General features: G+C 43.6%; 2 protein-coding genes across 2 annotated transcripts; one reads left to right on the plus strand and one right to left on the minus strand.

Annotated features, from left to right (window-relative positions):
• Positions 1–2,237: 2,237 nt before the first annotated feature.
• On the minus strand, positions 2,238–4,931 carry chtf8 (chromosome transmission fidelity factor 8). The gene is made up of 3 exons (XM_004069803.2): positions 4,779–4,931; positions 2,880–3,003; positions 2,238–2,755 (listed from the first exon to the last, which is right to left on the minus strand). Exons 1-3 carry the CDS (start codon positions 4,796–4,798, stop codon positions 2,519–2,521), a joined length of 381 nt encoding a protein of 126 aa, XP_004069851.1. The 5' UTR covers positions 4,799–4,931; the 3' UTR covers positions 2,238–2,518.
• Positions 4,932–4,935: 4 nt separating this feature from the next.
• utp4 (UTP4, small subunit processome component) lies at positions 4,936–14,779 on the plus strand. The gene is made up of 17 exons (XM_004069802.4): positions 4,936–5,032; positions 6,053–6,217; positions 6,310–6,498; positions 6,573–6,657; positions 6,760–6,849; positions 7,407–7,618; positions 7,695–7,866; positions 8,226–8,317; positions 8,460–8,556; positions 10,484–10,548; positions 10,652–10,774; positions 11,160–11,316; positions 13,075–13,181; positions 13,257–13,352; positions 13,429–13,614; positions 14,051–14,161; positions 14,599–14,779. Exons 2-17 carry the CDS (start codon positions 6,059–6,061, stop codon positions 14,713–14,715), a joined length of 2,058 nt encoding a protein of 685 aa, XP_004069850.1. The 5' UTR covers positions 4,936–5,032; positions 6,053–6,058; the 3' UTR covers positions 14,716–14,779.
• Positions 14,780–15,171: the final 392 nt, after the last annotated feature.

Consider the following 15,171-nt stretch of genomic DNA (forward strand, 5'->3'; position numbering starts at 1 on the left):
GTCAGAAACATGATCACATGTGTGTTTCCACTGTGAAGACACTTTTTTTTTAAATTACATTTCTATGTTTTGTTGTTGTAAAAGTGAGAATCTTTATTCAGAGAACATTTCCTCTTCTCAGCTGTCCTCAGGGTAGATTAAACTTGAATGTATGAGGAGGACACAAAAATCCCCAAACAAATCGTGTTTTCCTGTGGTCAGACACCCCCCCCCCCCCCCCCCAACCATGTATCCTAATGTTCTGGAGTTTCCACACAGGATGCAGGAAACTTTCCGCAGTCTGTTTCTGACACAATCCTCCCTCACATGCCACACAGAAGCTCTTTATGGTTCAAGACTGAACGAATGCGTTTCTGCTGCGGCGCGTTTCTGGACTCTGGTCCAATCAGAGGAACAGGTTTCCCCCAGCTGAGCCCAGAGGTGACACATCATCAGCAGCACTTGGAGGCGTGCGCTCATGACGTTTGGAGATTTCCTCTTTTTTTAAGCTGCTGGCAGCAAAGTATAGGATTCGGTCTGTTTCTGCTCCTGGAGGACGGACAGGATCACCTTTCCTGCACTCTTTTTAATTTGCAGACATGGAGATATTTGAAGCTCCCACTTCAAGAAGAAAAAAAAGGAGTGAACCCAATCTGCCTTCTGCTGCTTGTAGGTGCCCCCCCTCCCCCCTCTGGTTCATTGAAAACGGTTTTATTTCTCAGAGATTCTGGAGTTGGTGTTTGAAGCTGTGCTGAGTTCAAGGCCAGCTAATAAAAAGACAGAAAATTCAGCTCTGATCATCCCCGCCAAACTACTCAGAAACAGTGATGAAGATGGTGAGCATCTTCACCTCTTGGTGCTTCGCTGAGTACTGTGGGTCTGGGGGGTGGGGGTGGGGGGCTCTAAAATGAGTTCTTTAGAAAAGCAAGAACAGATTAAACTTTGATTAAATTCCATCTGCTCGTCTCTGTCATTTCCTCATCAGTTCTACAGAAAGAAATCAGATGCAAAAACATTCATAAGTGTGTTTTGGGTCCAACTTTTCAAACAAGCAACAATTTTCACTGACTAATAGAAAGGTTTCAATAGAAATCCCAGCAAATAATAAGTTGGGATTCATCCTCAGGGTTTTTTTTTGTCATATCTGTCAGTCTGTGCTTGAAGGAGCTCATCTGTGTTGGACAAACCTTAAGAATACCGTAAGTTTTTCCCTGTTGTTTTTATTCTTCTAATTCTTAACACCTTCATGACTGAATTTATTTCCAGTTGAATCAACAATATTCTTTTGTTGTTTATTTAAGGTGATGCTAGATTAAGTCCTGAATTGAAACTATCTTTTTAAGCAATTTTTGCGACATACAGCATGAAGGAGTTAAAGTTGAACAAAAAACAAATCTCTAATACTTAGACTTGGTAAAAACTTGATGGTCAAACAACACGTATTGATTTAAATTTGTGCACAAACACACTACTGTGTGCACAGGAGGTTAGACCTGCTCTTGTGTTTTCATTCCTCAGTGATGATGTTCACTTCCTCACATCAACACTAGAGGGCATAGTCCAGACTATAGTCCGTGTTAAGCTGCAGGAGAACCCTGGTGCGGTTCACTACATCCACTGTACTGGGACCACGATCAAACAAAGACATGTTATCTTCTGAAGCTGCTGGAGGCCTTTCAGGGTTGCTGGAGCCTATCCCAGCTACTGTTAGGGAATGGCCGGGTACACCCTGAACAGGTCGCCAGTCTGTTTCAGGGCCACACGCTCACCCCACCTAGGGGCAATTTAGAGACACCAGATAACCGATGAAGCATGTTTTTGGACTGTGCTCATAGGAAACCCACCCACACAGCTCCCTGGATGAGCAGTACAACACCTCCTCCATCAACTCTTAAAAGCCCACTTGACCTGAAGAACTGAGTTTAATAAAGACAGGAAGTACCAAATATTGATGCTCCTTAACATGCCGCTAGAAAAATGAAGAATTTCCCATCAACTCCCATGCTAAAGAGTGAGATTTCACACCAAAACTAACCACAAAGATTTGGGAGTTTTATTTATTTATCTATTCATGGCAACCTTAAGGAGGTTCTTTTTATAGTTTTACATTTTCTTCCATGTTAGTGGAAGTGGAACTTTATTGGTCCAAGTTTCTTTTTTTAGGCAGGCAGACTGATCTGTGCTCATTAGTCTCATCCTAAAATGGGCTTCGTTTTTACTCAATCCCATGAGGTTGACGGTTTCAAAAGCAAAAACCATTTTTGTCGATGCAAGTTTTATTTAAAGAATCATTCAGATGTTCAACATCAAACAGATGATTGTTCATAAATATGTCAGACTCTAAGAATTCTTCTGCATCTCTGTACAGGCACAAAACTGAATACCACACAGGAACCAAAGTGAGTGTCGTTCAGAAAGAACGCCTCAGAACATTTACAACATCTGAACCTCTGTCAGCCTCACAGGGATCCATCAGCAGAACCGAACTGCTGCCAGCTTCAGTCTGACAGGTAAAGCTGCTCATGAGGGCGAGCTCACGCTACACCTTTTTGGGCACATTTGTGATGATGGGTTTGGGGCGCGTCTTAAAGATCAGCTTCCGTTTGATGAGTGCCTTCACCGAGTACGAGGTGGAGTCCCGCTGGTCCGTTTCCATGGCATCATCATGGCTGTCCTGAGAATGACCCGAGTGCTTCATGAGGACGGCGAAGGGTTTGTCCAGTTTGACCTGCTTCCCGTACAGAATGTGATGACCAACAATAAGCACCGGCACCCCCTGGTGGAGAAATATTGCATAGCAGCCATGACAAAGAGTCAAACAAGCTTTATCTGTGGAAGTTATTGGAGTTACCAGAGTCTAGACTAATCGTTTTGGTTTGTATTTAGAACTCTGTCCGTACCTCTTTGGTGTACATCAGGTCACCCATTACGTTTCCAGCCAGACCAGAGTTGTGTCGGGACACCATCTCTCCCTGCAGCTCCACCAGCAGCCACTCTGAAGGACCACCACCATCCACACTGCTTCTGCAGGAGATACACACCAGTCTTATGAAGGCAGATACAGCAACACATCTACTGTCTTTGAAAACAAGACGAGAGTGAGTCACTCTGAAACTCCACATCTGACCAAACCTAAAACAAGACTTGTCCATGACTCATTTGAGAACATTGGAAGGAGACCGCTACTTTCAAAATATATTTCATAATCCACAAATGCCACTTCTCTGACAATGTATTAACTACATTAGTGCTCTAAATACACCCTTTCTGGCAAGAGACAATACCTACAGAGCAAAAATAGGTACATTCTTTGATTCTTGCTAAATCTTTTGTTTCAGTCCGTGACGTTTGAGGTTGGTTGAATGATTTTCGGTGATGTGTAAGGATGAACAAAAACGTACGTTCATCATGAGTGAGCTGCTTAACAAGCCTTTAAAATAGCCTGTTTGTTCCACAGAATAATATTTCAATATTCAGCTTGAAATTCATGAAAGTCAAACTAATAGTCAAATAAAATGATTTTAACAGATCAAAAAGTTTTCTTTAGAAATTCATGTGCTTTAAAGTTAGACTTTGAGAACGATGGCACAAAAATATAACACAATGTGTTCTCTTGCTGTGACAATTGAAATGGGCGGTGGATTAAGACTTCATTTCGTGAGATTTAAACCTTTGAAATGTTGCTCTCTGCAGTTTCTAGTAACTTAAATCATCTCATCACCACATTACTAACTTATTGAATTATTTAATGTATACTGTAAATAAAAAGATTACAGAGATGAATCCCGGTAGTTGTAATTTTTGTAAGATAAATGTTAGATCGAAATCACAGAGGTAAAGCTAAAATCTGTGTTTTAATTCTACTATTTTTATACTTTTAATAACGTTTATTTGAAACTCTTTATGATGCAGGTTCTCCGTTTTAATATTTTTGCTATGTTTTGATACGTAAGCATGTTATTTTTAAAAAAAAATTTCATTTACAATATTAAAGCGTCATCATTTACAGATTCTTTTTTTAAGCTATTCCCTTGTAAAATCAAATAAACTTTTCTCTTTCAAACAATAGGGCCCAACTTTAGCTAAACATTTTGTATTACATTATTATATTAGCAGCATTGCAGTCGGTGACACCAACAGACTGAACAAGCTGATCCGAAAGGCGGGTTCTGTCATTGGAAGCAGTGATGGAGAGGAGGTCACTGAACAAGATCTTATCCATCATGGACAACCCAGAGTCAGACCATCCTCTCCACCCTGTGCTGGATAAACAGCTCCAAAACTGCCCGGTACTGGAAATCCTTCATACCCAACACAATAACCCTGTACAATAACTCACAATGCAACGGATAAACTTATTTGCACATCTATTTACCTGCACTGTCTGTAAATAGCTTTTTGAATATTACCACCTTATTTTATACATTTATGTTACTTTTTGTCTGTTTTTATATTATTCTTATTCTTAGTGTTGCATGTTTATGCTGTCATTTACTTACAGTAACAAACAAATTTCCCACGTGTGGGAGATCAATAAAGTAATTCTGATTCTGATTATTATGGTTCACATGACGTTAAAATTGATCCACTTGTTTTTTTTTTTTTTTTTACTGGCAAGCAAAATTACACAAAAAAGTAAATTTAAACATAACATTTTTAAAAGAGATTAAAACACTCTAACTAGTTATTTCTACGAAAATATTCGAAGGATGCTGCAGGTTTTAATTTAAACAACAAATATACCGTTTTCCTAGCGAGACAAAAAATTTAACTAATGAAATAAAAGTTTGTTTTCTTACCTTACAAATATCTGAACCATCTTTAATTTAGTCTAAAATTAAAAAGCTTGTGATACACATTTCGAAGCTGTGTCAGATTTGGGTTTTCATGTTGCTGAAAAAGGTGACGTTCCCGCCAGAGCGACGTACAGTCAACGCGATGACGTATTTCCGCCTTTCTCTCTTTTATTTCCGGGTTAAAGGTTACCAACGTGGCTCCCGATGTTTTGAAACGTGCTTCGTTTGGCTGAACATAGTTCGAGCCGTGAAACTCGGTAAGTGTTGGTTCTAGAGTTTTGGAGGTTTCCGGTGTGTTGTCGTTATTCCGCAAGGAGCGTCACTGTTTGAGCGCGTGAGCCGCAGTTGTTAGCATGTTAGTCACATATCTCGCGGACTTTCTTCTGAAGTTCGGTATTGATCAAATGAGATCTGCTTAAGTTAAACCCAGAAAAAAGCAAAATGCTGTTTATCTCAATGACAGCTTTGTCTTGTGATTGCTTATTCTTAACTGTAGATCTCTGAAGTCCGCAAACATCACACAAATATGAACATTTTTCCCAAAAAAATCTGTTCCATATTCAGTTTGAGTTAGAAACCTTTCCGGTACATTATTTTTGGTTATAGGCAACAAATCAACAATTGTATTCAATTTGGTCTTTTTTTTTTTTTTTTTTTACCATAATTGTCTTAAATAATCGTATCACTATCATTATATAGATGTACCTCTTTTGAAAACAACCTTATTCTTGGCTAAATCAGTTGTCTAGAATCTGATTTTAAAAACAAGTTTCTTTATCTAGCACTTAAACTAGAATGTCTTTTTATAGACTGAGAAACAACAAACCAACAGACAAATATTGTCTGGCTCTGCTCTTTCGCTTGATCTCTTTAGTGATGAAATTAACATTATCATGTTGAGGAGGACATTTGACTTTGTCTCAAGTAAAGAGAAAAAGAGCAGAGCAGTTCTTGTCATTTTAGATGAGTGTGAGTTTCTGTTTATGGTTTTGCTAAATATTCTAATCATGTTACAGCATTATTTGTGGGGATTTGCTTTGGAAATGCAAGATAGCTTTCCCTCCTTTATATGAACAAAATGTTCCAGAAAAAAGAAGAAGAAAATACTTTTTTTCTGTTCAAAGCCGCTCCAGGTTGCAGGCAAACATCTCAGTTTTCTTCATTTCTGCAAACACCTGCTCTGATGATCCAGAAAGCTCCCCAGGCCTGCAGCTCCTGACAGCTGCTTGGATGTTCTCCATCCCTCCTCTCAGTCTCCATTTTGTTTCCCGTCTTAGTGTTCAATGGGGGAGTTCGTGGTGCACCGGGTCCGCTTCTTTGACTACATGCCCAGCGCCATCCGGGCCATGGCGTTCAATGGCAGCATGCAGCGGCTGGCTGTGGCTCGGGGTGACGGCGCGGTGGAGATCTTCAACTTTGCTGACAACTACTTTCAAGAGAAGGTAAGCTCCCCGATCTTTATTGATGCGATTGGAGGTCTTATCGGAGCATCAGAGAAACTCACCGTTGGGTCTGCGCTCATTCCGACGCTCAGGTGATCCCTGGGCGGAGCGACAGAGCCATCGAGGCTCTCTGTTGGGTCAGGGGGCGTCTGTTCAGTGCTGGTCTGAGTGGAGAGATAATAGAGTATGACCTGGAGAAGCTGAGGCCGCGGTACAGCGTGGAGGCTTATGGAGGACCCATCTGGACCATCAGCTGCAACAGCCAGGAAACCCTGCTGGGGGTCAGTAAAGCGGACGACTATGTTGAGCTTCACTGAGCTTTCAGCTCTGAGACCAACAGATGTTTCTGTGACAGGTGGGCTGCGAGGACGGAACCGTGAAGATGTTTGAAATCCTAGAGGAAGGGATTCAGTTCCAGAGAAACCTCGACAGACAGAAAGGTGTGGAGAAACTTTTTTGACTTGTCCTACAGACAGCGTTCAGAACATTTAAGCAGAATCCCTACAGAACTGAGTCCAGTCAGCTGATCTGTGATCTTCCAGGTCGAATCATATCCCTGTCCTGGCATCCGTCTGGAGCACAGATTGCTGCTGGAATGATCGACATGATCAGAATCTTTGATGCAGAGACGGGTAAGTCCACCCTGAAGAGATCTTCACAGAACCGGACCGCCCTAAAACCCATGTGACATTTACACAAATTTTTGGGTCGTCTTTGATCCTCAGGAACTGTGCAGTTTTAGCACCTGAAAACGTCTTTACAATAACAAAATCCCTCCCATTATCTATTTTTTACTAGTTAATAGTTGCACCGTTTTTACTTGATTTTAAATAATATAAGATAGATAATAAAGATAATAATAAAATAAAAGAAGGTGAATATAATAAAAATAGGGACCAACCCGGATCTGTTTATTTAGCATAGGTTCTTTTTTTCATTGGGTTTTATTGGGTTTTTATTGTGTGGGTCTCAATATCTGCAGATACTCAAAATTAAATGAGTGAATCGGGTCGGGGCCAAACATCCCTACATTTATCACATTCTATCTGCGTCTGTTTGTGGCCCCTTTGGTGTTTGGTTGATTCATTTGATCAAGAACATTTATTTATTTTTAAATTTGGGTTTTTTGGTGGTAAAATCCAGAAAGCTTCTCTCTAAAACTGTTCTGAACATTTGGCGTCGACCTCAGGTCACGCCACGCATCGGCTCCTGGTGGAGCGAGGGTTGGGGACGACGCGGAACACCGAGGTGGTGGTTTGGAGTGTGGCCTTCCTGTCCAATGACACCGTCATCAGCGGCGACTCTGCTGGAAAAGTCCAGATCTGGGATGCGGTGACAGGAACTCTGATCAGGAGCCACCTGATCACCAAGTGGGACGTCCTGGGTCTGTCTGTGTCGCAGGTGTGTGTGTGTGCGTGGGTTGGTGGGAGTGTGTCGTTGTCATTGCAGAGTGAGCCTGATCGTTTCTCTCCTGCAGGATGAGAGCAGCGTGATCGCTGGGACATCCGAAGGCACCGTGGTCCAGTTCCAGGCTCTGGCTTCCACGATGGGCCAGGAGAACAATCAGTGGGTCAGAACCAGAACTTTCAAGAACCACACCCACGATGTACGGGCGCTGGTTCACACGGACACTGCCGTGGTTTCTGGAGGTCAGTGTTTATCTGTTGCAAATTTCTCTGGATATGGACCAAAAATATGTTTCTTAACATCCAATGGATGCATCTGCAGTTTTTTTGATATTTCTATTTTTTAATGAAAGTTTAAATTGTTATTCTCTTTTTTCCTTTTGGAGGAAGTGCAGCTTAATGTTAGGTCGTGTAGTACTCACCCAATTAAAAGCACGCTAGTTAATAAGTGTCTCAATATTTGAGTAAAGGGAAAAATAAAATAAAAAGGAATCTAGAGTGATAAAAGTTTCCTTTAATTCTGAATGGACCAGAAACAGTGTGAAAATCACTCATTTCCTTTGGAATAAAATTAGTTAATTGAAGATGATTTTTCCTTGCAGGTATGGACACCCAGCTGGTGGTGCGACCTTTGCTGGATAAGGTGGAGAAAAACACCAAGGAGTCTGCGCTGCGTAAAATCTTGTTCCCGCACGTGAGTGTTTAGAGAACAGAAACTTTGGAGTTTTTACTCTGAAGGATTTGTTTTACAAAGTAAAGCTTTTTTTTTTCTAAGTGAAAATGGAGTCGTGTACATTGTTGCTATAGTGATCTGCTCCATCCTCTCATCTTCACAGAAAAGTCTGGTTTGTTGTGCCAAGAAAGCCGGACTCCTGCTGTTCCAGTTCCCGGATCACCTGGAGCTGTGGAGGCTGGGGGAGAGCAGCGCAAAGGGTGAGCTGGACCATCGCCTCCTGCAAAGTTCTCCGTGTTCACACAGGTTCCTGCAGAACAGGGCGGAGTTTAAAGAAGAAAAAAAAAACATTTCCCATAACGTGTACTGTAAGAAATGTAAAAGTTTAGATGATTCTGTTCTTCATGTCAACTGGACTTTAAAGGTTGATCTTGGAGATGTTTGGCTGCTCCTCTGAGTCTTTCCTTCAGTCCTCTTTGCCGTTGTGATTTCTGTGCTAAAAGCGTTTGTGATGGTGGGAGTCCAACGTGAGATATGAGTCGGTATGAGAACCTCATTGAACCGGAAACCCACAGACACTTCAGAGGATCTCAAAGCTAGGAGGTATCGGAACATCGCAACAGAAACCAGAACGCCGGTGTCAAGGATGGAAAAGCTGGACTTTGGTGAAACCCAAGAAGAGGAGCCCAAGAAGGAAGGAGGGCAACATTTGACCTTGTGCCTAAACTGCAGGATCTTCAAACATTCCTGTTACCTTTAAACTGAGACAAATACTGGTCCACCCTAAGAACACAACGGAGGAGAAGCAGACCAACGAGGTCCGTGTTATCCAGTGCAGTCAAGACAAAAATCATAGCACAGAAGAGCCACAACATCAGGCCTGGACCAGCAGCTCACCTGAAGGCTGATGGACTCTCCATTGTGGACAGATCAGCTGGAAATTAAAGAAGCCATTTTTCGTCAAAATAACCTGACTCAACATCAGTTGTTGGAACTGAAGAACACTCAGAGGATCTTCATCCTTTAGAGTCCAGCTGCTCTGCAGAACGTGACCTGCATGTTGAAGAATGATCCATAAACGCTCCACCTTTGCTCACTTCAAGTTACTAACGATGTGAAAATGTTTGAAATAACCAAAAGAATTGGTTTTAAAGGAAATGGAATCTGTTGTTTGATGGAATCATGAATTGTTGCCGTATTTTTAGAGTGTTTCAGCAGACATTGCTGCTGCTTGTGTGACAAAGGCGCCGAGTTCCTCTGTGTCCTAAAGACAAATTGAGGCAAATTTCATCCTTAATTTTTTTTCCTGAGAAAATGTCACAGAACAAAACATCAACAAAAATCTCAAATTTTTATTTACATTTAAACAAAACGTTACAAGACTATTAGGACCACCAAAGATTTTAGTAATAAAAACAAGTACGAGAAGAAATTGTGAGGAAAAAATTGCAATTTTGTGAGGAAAAAAGTTAAAATTTACCCCAAAAAATGGTTGTAAAATTATGAGGGGGAAAAAACGAAATTTTACAAGAATAAACTCAGAGTTATAAGTAAAAGAGTCAATGTTTTATGATGATAAACGTGCGAATTTACAAGAATAGTCATAAATTTAATGGTGCAAAATTCTGTTTACTAAGAAAATATGTAAAAAAGTAAAAATAACCAATGAAAGAGCATTTTCAGGCCTCTCAGAAGAAGGTTGTGGATGGAGTTTTGCACAACCAAATATATTTTTGAAAAAGTGTGCCTTTTTCCTTGCAAAAATACAACTTTTTAATAATAATTTTACTGGTTTATTTTCTTAAATTAATGTATTTTATTATTTTCATGGTGACCCTAAAACTTTCTTAAAAACTGACGTGTTCAAACTTTTGTCACATTCCTGAAAATTTCAGGCTTGACTTACAAATACAAAGCTGTAACTTTAAGCTCTTTATAAAGTACTTTACATTTAATTCCATTTAGATTTAAAATTGAAAAAGCTTTTTTTTTTTTAAACAAGTTTTTTTTTCCTTAGAGAAATTTAAAAAGCAAGTGTTTGGAAGTGATGATGTGCCCAAAAATAGTTTCCGTAAATTCAAACTAAGAAAAAAAGTGCAGGTTCCTTTGCTTTTCTCTGACTGTGTTGCTGAAAAAAAAGAAAATAGGACTAAGATCGTTCATAAAGATGCCGGTCTTTGTTCCCAGGACAGGCTGGAGATCGTCTGCCTGTGATGAAGAATCCAGAGAAGCTGCTTCAGCTCCAGAACAAGGTCTGTGTTGTTTTTGTGTGCAGCTTTTCAAATCCGTGTTGAATTTCAGTCACGGCATCACACCGTTCTGACGGCATGCCCCCCTCCCACCTCTCTTTCTCAGGGAGAGGATCACATCTGCTGCAGCGCCGTGTCTCCATGTGGGAGCTGGGTGGCCTTCTCCACCGTCTCCAGCGTTCGTCTGTACAAACTGCAGCTCAGCAACGGGAACATCAGCATCAAGAAGGTGCGGTCAAAGCCTCAAAAACCTCCATCGTCCTCTTAAAAAATGACCCTTTACTGAAAAGCGACGCTTCGTAAAAAGATCTGTTAGATTGCACAGATAAACGCTGCAAAGCAGACAGGCAGCTGGGCTTAAGGCTGGAACAACCAGGAGTTCTACCTGCAAAGCATGAAGGGGCAGAAGTGAAAGAACCAAGAGCAAACATTAGAGTTTAGTCGTTTAAAGATGCACTCCTCAAAAATACTTCTAGTACTAGTCACAATTGATGTTGTTACTACAAATGTTCAGTAAATGATGCTAATTTTCTTTCCTCTATCCTTAAATCTATTCTCAAACATGTCCTCTCCTCTTCCTCGTGTCTTTTCTTTTCGTTCCTCTCGTCTTCCAGGTGTCCAAACTGCCAAAGGAGCTACACTCTGTCCACCAGCTCTGCTTCTCCTCTGACTCATCCAGACTCTTTGCCTCATCGGCTCAGGCCTCCGTCGTTGTCGCTTCGCTGGACCAGCTGCAGTGCAAACACCTTCACACGCTCAAACCAAAGTCTGGTGAGTTCCTGGATCCATGGAAGGAGATTCAGAGGAGCAGCTTTTTTTTTTATCTGCTGGAGATAAAGACCTGCACCGATCACCTTTTGAGCTGGTTTAGAAGTGTTCCCAGTGGTCTTTATTTTATGCTGTTGTGTTTTCTCTGACATAATTTCTGCGGAGCAGCAGTGTGAAAGCACTGAAAGGGGACCATCGTCATTTTCATCCAACCGTTAGTCCGCTGCCTTCTTTCCTAAATAACCTCCAGCTAAAGTAACACCTAGGTCAATCTTCATAAGGTTACCAAAGGTCGCACCTCTAAACTTTAATCTGAATTCTTACAGAAGTTCTAATAAAAGAATAAAAACCCCAAACGGAAAACTAAAGTTATTACACAGAAAAATGTTTTCTCACAGAAATTTGTAATCTTTGAGCTAAAAAAATCCAATAATAGGAATTTAATTCCTTTGTATTTTTTTATTTTGCGAGTCTTGATGAAAAAAGTCTGACACTGGATTCCCACTGGTCTGTCTGCGGTCCATCTGCAGGCCACCTGTGGTGCGTCTGCGGTCCGTCTGCAGGCCACCTGCGGTGCGTCTGCGGTCCGTCTGCAGGCCACCTGCGGTGCGTCTGCGGTCCATCTGCAGGCCACCTGCGGTGCGTCTGCGGTCCAGCTCCAGGCCACCTGCGGTGCGTCTGCGGTCCGTCTGCAGGCCGCCTGCGGTCCGTCTGCGGTCCATCTCCAGGCCGTCTGCGGTCCATCTGCAGGCCGCCTGCGGTCCATCTGCAGGCCGCCTGCGGTCCGTCTGCAGGCCGCCTGCGGTCCGTCTGCAGGCCGCCTGCGGTGCGTCTGCGGTCCGTCTGCAGGCCGCCTGCGGTCCGTCTGCAGGCCGCCTGCGGTCCGTCTGCAGGCCGCCTGCGGTCCGTCCGCAGGCCGCCTGCGGTCCGTCCGCAGGCCACCTGCGGTCCGTCTGCAGGCCGCCTGCGGTCCGTCTGCAGGCCGCCTGCGGTCCGTCTGCAGGCCGCCTGCGGTCCGTCTGCAGGCCGCCTGCGGTCCGTCTGCAGGCCGCCTGCGGTCCGTCTGCAGGCCGCCTGCGGTGCGTCTGCGCTCCGCCTGTGGTGCGTCTGCGGTCCATCTGCAGGCCGCCTGCGGTCCGTCTGCAGGCCGCCTGTGGTGCGTCTGCGGTCCGTCTGCAGGCCGCCTGCGGTCCGTCTGCAGGCCGCCTGCGGTCCGTCTGCAGGCCGCCTGCGGTCCGTCTGCAGGCCGCCTGCGGTGCGTCTGCAGGCCGCCTGTGGTGCGTCTGCGGTCCATCTGCAGGCCGCCTGCGGTCCATCTGCAGGCCGCCTGCGGTCCGTCTGCAGGCCGCCTGCGGTGCGTCTGCGGTCCATCTGCAGGCCGCCTGCGGTGCGTCTCCCTTGCGTTGCGTGGGGAGTTCGTCTCCTGATCGTCAGCTTGTTTGTTGCGTTCCTCCTCTCTCCCCCCCTGGCTTCCGGAGGAGTGTTTACGAGTGTTTACGACAAGGAATTGATTTAAAAATGGTTTTACTTACCATCAATATCCTAAACTTTTGCCAACAGGCCCCGTGTCCTCTCTATCCTCACTAAGTTCTTGTAGAATGCATGTTTTGTGTCATAAATGATGCTATGTTTTTGTACTTTGGTCGTCTCTGGCAAAAATGGGCCTTTGGTTATCTGCACGTCACCTTGAATGTATCAGTGGAACTCCAGCCTTTATCGCTGCATTTAAAAGGGTGTTTTCAGCGTTTCCGTCATTTCCAGGCTCGTCTCAGCCCATCCACCTGCTCTCTGCCAGCGAGAACGGGAATTGGCTCGCCGCTGCACACACGGACGGCCAGATTCACGTCTTCAACCTCCACAAACTCAAAGTGAGTTCCTACCTGTTCGTCCGCTGTGGGATGTCTTACCAAACCTCTTCAGCCAAACTGTCCTGCTGCTTCCAGCTCCACTGTACGCTCCCGGTCTACAGCTCCTGCCCCACCGCCATCGCCATCCACCCGACGACCGGTCACCTCCTGTCGGCGCACGCCGACCAGCAGGTGAGTGCCGCCGCTCCTCTTCTGTCCAGCGGGTCACAAACGGTGGTGTGCAGCTGTTGTGCGTCTGTGGCTGCAGATCTTTGAGTTCTCCCTGAAGCTGAAGGAGTACACAGCGTGGAGCCGCAGCCTGCAGAGGGAGGGGCTGCATCCTCTGTGGCTGCAGAGGGACACGCCCATCACACACATCGCCTTCAACCGCAACAAGCCGGCGCACGTCTTCCTGCACGACGCGTTCATGTTCTGCATCATCGATCAGAGTCTGGTACGAGTCGTGTGTCACGTCGGTCTGTTTTAATCCTCTTTTCCAGTCCAACTGCCGTCCTGAACTCTATCAATGCAGATAAAATAAACCAAATTCTAACAGTCTAATCGTTCTACAAGCCAAGAAATGTAAATAAATCTCTTTGTCTGGTGCTTTTCTCTTTTGTTTAATTTCAAGTATGAATTTTCTATATTTTTATATAAAAAGTGATTCTGTCTGTGAAATTTGACCTTTTTAGTCACCAACGCCTTTGTAAAGTAAAATGTGGTCATTACACTGGAAGCTACTCACAAATGTAAAGAAATTAAGGTTTTTTGTAGTGCGTGCAGAAAAGTTAAGAGGTCTGAAGGATCTGACACCAACGCAGCCATGAGGAGAAGCTGAGAGGTTAAGAGGATTGGAGTTACATCTCTGACTGTGTCTGTCCCTCATGCAGCCGCTGCCACAGGCGAGGAAGAAGCTCTACAACCAGATGGATCTGAAGACTATTTCTCCACAAAAGAGGATCCAAGAGAGCCACGCCTTCAAAATCTGCAAGATGTTCCAGGTACGAGCCTCAGGCTGGGCTCAGTCCTCCTTTAGATCAGCTGGGATGTCGCGTGAAGCCAAACCAGACTGAAAATGTCCTGCAGGAACTCTTCTGAGCACTGATTTTAAAAAAAAAAAAGTTTGTTTTAGTTTCTCTTAATGGATTTATTGAAGCTTTGCCACACGAATCACTTCTTTCATGACTCATTCGTGAAACATCTGTGAAAATGTCACAACTTTTTTCACGTATATCCATTCACTTCTCACCAATTTTCATACGTGCAAAAGATCAAAATGTACGTGGTGGCTGTGTGACACGGCCTGAAAACACGGACATGAATATTTTTCTGTTGATCGGACTCAGTTTCATTTCTGTAGCATCTAAGTTAGCAGGTTTAAAAATAAATAAATAAGTAGAATTCAAAACTTTTTAAAATGGATTTTTTTGTCCCCCAGCACCTCCTGAGCGTAGACCTGCTGGACGACAGCTCTCTGGTGGTGGTGGAGCGCCCCCTGGCGGACATCGTGTCTCAGCTGCCCCCGCCTGTACGGCAGAAGAAGTTTGCTACATAGACGCCACTGTGAACGGACTGATGTGTGGATTTGTCTGCATTTTATATAAAGTATTAAAACAGGAGGTGTGTGTGCCGCTCTGAGTTTCCATCAAACTGCCAACACTTGACCTTTTGACCTGGTCCTACAGGTCGTAAGGGTCTTCGCCGTCCAAACTAGGCCGTTGAATTCAGCAAAGTTGTATAGCACAGTTCAGTGTAAAAACACACATCAATGCCTTCTTCGGTTCTTTGTTTAATTTTTAGAATTGTTTAATTTCTAGAAGAAAAGTGACTAAACTTAAACTTCATCTGTTATGTTTAGGTTTTTATTTTATTTTTTCAAATGTGGTTTATTACATTCTGCCGCAGTCCTGGACTGCAAGAACCAGATTGATTTTAAAAATGTGGAAGTTTTCAATTTGTATTTGGTGATGTTTTCTTACTGCGCCGAAAATGTCACTCCCGCCAAAAACTC

Source organism: Oryzias latipes, chromosome 6 (assembly GCF_002234675.1).
Source record: "Oryzias latipes chromosome 6, ASM223467v1".
NCBI classification, from domain to species: domain Eukaryota; kingdom Metazoa; phylum Chordata; class Actinopteri; order Beloniformes; family Adrianichthyidae; genus Oryzias; species Oryzias latipes.

Excerpts from the sequence above, each read along its gene's own strand:
- chtf8 (XM_004069803.2), bottom strand. The coding sequence starts at position 4,798 with ATGGTTCAGATATTTGTAAG. Across the intron at positions 3,004-4,778 it reads ATGGTTCAGATATTTGTAAG|AAGCAGTGTGGATGGTGGTG; the intron begins GTAAGAAAACAA and ends TATCTCCTGCAG. Across the intron at positions 2,756-2,879 it reads ACCTGATGTACACCAAAGAG|GGGGTGCCGGTGCTTATTGT; the intron begins GTACGGACAGAG and ends TTTCTCCACCAG.
- utp4 (XM_004069802.4), top strand. The coding sequence starts at position 6,059 with ATGGGGGAGTTCGTGGTGCACCGGGTCCGCTTCTTTGACTACATGCCC. Across the intron at positions 10,775-11,159 it reads GGAACATCAGCATCAAGAAG|GTGTCCAAACTGCCAAAGGA; the intron begins GTGCGGTCAAAG and ends CTCGTCTTCCAG. Across the intron at positions 13,615-14,050 it reads GCATCATCGATCAGAGTCTG|CCGCTGCCACAGGCGAGGAA; the intron begins GTACGAGTCGTG and ends TCCCTCATGCAG.